Source organism: Gracilinanus agilis, chromosome 1, assembly GCF_016433145.1.
Source record: "Gracilinanus agilis isolate LMUSP501 chromosome 1, AgileGrace, whole genome shotgun sequence".
Lineage (NCBI taxonomy): Eukaryota > Metazoa > Chordata > Mammalia > Didelphimorphia > Didelphidae > Gracilinanus > Gracilinanus agilis.
The window spans coordinates 351,295,966-351,300,180 of NC_058130.1; the positions used below are offsets into that span (position 1 = coordinate 351,295,966).

General features: G+C 43.6%; 1 protein-coding gene across 1 annotated transcript in view; it reads left to right on the top strand.

The window, feature by feature from the left end:
* The window catches only part of ADAMTS6 (ADAM metallopeptidase with thrombospondin type 1 motif 6), a 346,468-nt gene extending 344,950 nt beyond the window's left edge, over positions 1-1,518 (top strand). The window contains exon 25 of the mRNA XM_044663590.1: positions 1,392-1,518. Within this exon, the coding sequence (XP_044519525.1) occupies positions 1,392-1,501 (110 nt within the window). The 3' untranslated portion in view covers positions 1,502-1,518. The remainder of the gene's footprint in view (positions 1-1,391) is intronic.
* Positions 1,519-4,215: the final 2,697 nt, after the last annotated feature.

Here is a 4,215-nt window from a genome sequence, read left to right on the forward strand (position 1 = left end):
TATATATATATATATATATATATATAATTTAAAAACCTTACCTATCAACACTAGGTATTAGTTCCAAGGCAGTAGAGTAGGAAGGATCAGGCAGTTGGGATTAAGTGACTTGCCCAGGGTCACATAGCTAGGAAGTGTATGAGGTCAGATTTGAACCCAGGTCCTTCTTAATTCAAGCCTGGTTCTCGAGCTGCCCCTCCAGTCAATATTAAAAAGGGAACCCTGGGGAAAAGATAGTCCTGTTAAAGTGTTGGTGGGGAGACCTTCATCCTTTATTCAGATTCATTGTCATTTTAATGAAGGCCATCCTTTGATACAGGCTCAGAAAGAGATGAAACAATTCCTTTAAAAATGTTCAGGATTTCAATATATCCACCTGGAAAACTGAGAATGAAGGGCCTTCCCAGGAGCATCCAGAAAGCTAATTGCTGTGTTTAGCAAGTATTTTTAAGTCTCCAGATGAAAGAGGCCTTAACAGTTGGGAAGAATGACATTATTAATAGCTGGTAGGTCTCTGAGAAGCTTAGACCTCATCCCTGTTCCCTCCCAGCTTTCTTCTCAGGAATGAATGCCTGCCTTGCCTTTGCTCCTCTTCTTCTCTCCCTTTTTCGCTCCTTCCTCCAATCTCTTCCTGATCAGCCTCAAGACAGAGATAAAGATGAGGAAAGGAAGCCATTTATTCACTTCCTGCCTAAGATGCCAGTAGGCTTCAGTTGTGGTGACCTCAGCCTAGAGAGGGAAAACATAGAGGATAAAAGAGGCAATGTCTCATTCCCCAATGACAGAAGACATTTCTCCATGTTTCTATAATCTGCAGACTGCTGCCATGTGAGGCTAGCATCTTGGTCTTTGTCTTCCTGACTTCATTTGCCCAGGTCCACCCAACTCCACCATCTCCTAGTTTCAGTGACTGGTTCCCTTGAGACGTGTACTGTGGTACCCAGCAGGGCGACTCATGTGTGATTTTGGATAACCTTCCCTCACTGAATAAAATAACCCTTGAGAAAGAAGCAATAAAAGTGCAGTAAGAAAAATGACTCATACTTCCAAGCTGTCTAAAGTGATCACTTATCCCAACAAATGGTAATTCTTTCAAGACATAGTGGGCATGCACCATCCTTATAAAAGTCTGGGAGAGAAGCCTTGCAAACATTTTTTTGATTTGTGTTAAAATATATCAAAGGAATCTATCTACTAGGCTGCCCCAGACAGGGTTGGCTTAAAGCAAAACAAAAACCCAAACCACAGAGATAGAGAGGCTCTGGTGGTGGATGAGGCCCCACAGGCATCCTCCCTGCCTGCCCAGTGCCTAGGTCCATTGTCCTGATGCTTGTTTATGGATTTGCTTCTGTACCTCTAATTGTTTCTCATTTTCTGCCCCCATTCAATAGAGTGCAAAGATGTGAACAAAGTGGCTTATTGCCCACTGGTGCTGAAGTTCAAGTTCTGCAGTCGTGCATACTTCAGACAGATGTGTTGTAAGACCTGCCAAGGACACTGACCCACAGAGAGCAAGAGAGAGCGCCTTGTTATTTCACCGTGGAAATGTGTCCATCAAAGAGAGCCACCCAGAGGAAGGGGATTGACGTCCTTACGAATGCATTACCCTGTGGAAAATGTAACCACTGGTCAGCCTCAGCTGACAGGATTTCAATATTATTTTAACTTCTGTGAAGTGGGATTTATTGATCCATAGTGCTGGACACAGTATAAGGAGGGAATGCCAGATCGGATTGATCCAAACAGCGCAGAGAGCATCAATCACTTACCGTGGAACTGGTGTGTTCTTTCGAGAAATAGCCCGTTTACCTCCTTGGACCATTAAGATAATTTTTATTATGGACTTAGCAATGACACTGAATCCATTTGTATTTAAAACTGTTTCAAATGTAGCTGTTATGACTTGGTCTACCATGGAAGTAAAGAAGATTCAGAAAGCTGAAGTCATAGCTTAAAAATATTTACTGTATTTTATCTCACTACAACAGCACCACAGTTTAAATTATAAAACCAGGCTTTGAAATGTTATTTAAGGAGCAATTATAAATCAGAAGTAAAGAAAATTTGTATTATTTTTCTTCATTCCACCTCATTTCCTTAGGAATAATTCCCCTTTTCTGAACACTGCTGTGAGCCATTTAGAAAATGCTATTAAACAGAGTGACAATGAGGGACAGAGTGGAAAGCAGTGCATCGGGTGCTGCGACTGGGCATGAAATACAAGTCTATACGTTCAGTGCCTAAAGGTGTGTAACCATCTCGCCACTGAACGAATGAAGCTGAGATTTCTATTCATCTTTTAAGGGAAAAGCATTTCAATTCCGTAGGGAAGCCAGACTCGAGACGTGATAGAAACTGAGCTGCCAGGTCCCATGTTGCCTCGGTACGGGCAGGATGCCTGAGTTCCTATTTTGGCCTCTCCAGCTGACCATTCTTTACGTCACTAGCCACAGGACCGTTGTGTTGTTAGCCTCCAGTGACTTAGAGAGAGGAGATGTGCAAAAGACAGCCTGGCTATGTCGTATTAAGACAGACCTTTCTGCTGCAAACTATGCTGACAGTTCAGTGGGATCCAGATGTCCCTTTCTTTGATATGGTAGAAGGGCATTTATTTATAGGAGAGCAAGAGAATGTGTGTGTGCGTGCATGTGTGTGCGCGTGCTTTGGGGTGTGTATGGAGAGATCAGTGTGTACTTGAAGGTAAGTGTGCCATTTGTGTGAACACTCGAGAGGATTGTAACCAAAGAAGAAGAAAAAAAAATGTGTGAGGACGAGAGGTCACAGTAACCTCCTTTTGTTATTCCCTGAAGAGTGGGTTTCAGTTTTTTGGTTTTTTTTTTTTATGGCTACTCTGAATTGAGATAAATGTGAAACCCGGTTCCCTGGCAAGTCCACTTCTAGAATCCAATGAATCTAAAAATACAAGGGCCAGCTCTTTTTCTTCTCTGTCCCCAGTATCTCATTTTGCTCTCCAAGAGATTCAACAAGGAGACAAAAGAAGAGTATGCTTGCTTACCATAATATTTTGTACTTGAACACTTGCATTTGACAGCAAGTACTTAACTGAATGTGCTTTTGTATCCCACTTTGCAGATAAACCCCCATTGTGGCAATTATATCATGTGAACTTCAACAATCCCTTGTGCTTATGATGAAAAACCCAAATGGCACTTTTAAGAAGTAGTACTGTCAGTGAAAGAGCATCTTAGAGTTCAACCGACTCATCCCTGTAATCCCAAATAGCATGTTGGCTAAATTCGTCCCACTCACTCAGTAGGGACTAATGTGAGTGAGCAGGGACTGGCTCTCTTTCTTCTCGGTTTTTGTCTCTCTGCCTCTTCCTCCCTTCTTCTCTCTGTCCGTGTGTCTCTCTATCTCTCTTCCTCCTCTTCTGTCTCACTCTGTCTTTCTCTCTGTCTCTTGTCTCTCTGCTCCTTTCTTCTCTGTCTCTGTCTCTGTCTTTCCCTTCATCTTTTCTCTGTCTGCCCTTGTCCCCCCTCTTTTCTGTGTATCTCTGTCTCTGTCTCTGTCTCTTTCCCCCTGTCTCCTCCCTCCACCTTTTCTGTGAGTCTCTGTCTCTGTCTGTGTCTCTTTCTCTTTCTGTGTCTGCCTCCCCCTTTTACTGGGTGTCTCTGTCTGCCTCCCCCCTCTACCTTTTCTGTGTGTCTCTGTGTCTCTGTCTGCTTCTGTCTGTCTCTGTCTCTCCCCCTTTTTCTGGGTGTCTCTGTCTGCCTGTCTCCCCCCACTCCACCTTTTCTGTGTATTTCTGTCTTTCTCTGTGTCTCTGTCCCCCCCTTTTGGGGGGGGGGTCTCTGGATCTTTTTCTGCCTCTATTTCTTTCATTTTCTTCCCGAAGGAAAGAGAAAAACCAAACTATGAATATTTTTAGGCTAATTTGTTTGGGATGCTGTTCAGCCCACTCCCTTTAAGCACGACCATCCTTCTCCCATCACAGGCTTTTTCTTTCAACTTCTCAGCAAGCTTCCAAGTTCCTCCAGATTGGAACAGATTAGGGAGCCCCTGATGATCTGAAAGTGGTTCCTCGCCTCTCAGATGCCACAGACTTAGCAACCGAATTTCATCTATCCTCTTCGTGTAGTCCTTGGTGCTACTATGTCCTGGTGAGGTCAAGAAAAGAAAAAGGTGAGGGGCTCTGGTCACTTCCAAGCACAGGTAGCTCTCAGGATCAGATTTTCTCCAGGGTGCAATTATAAA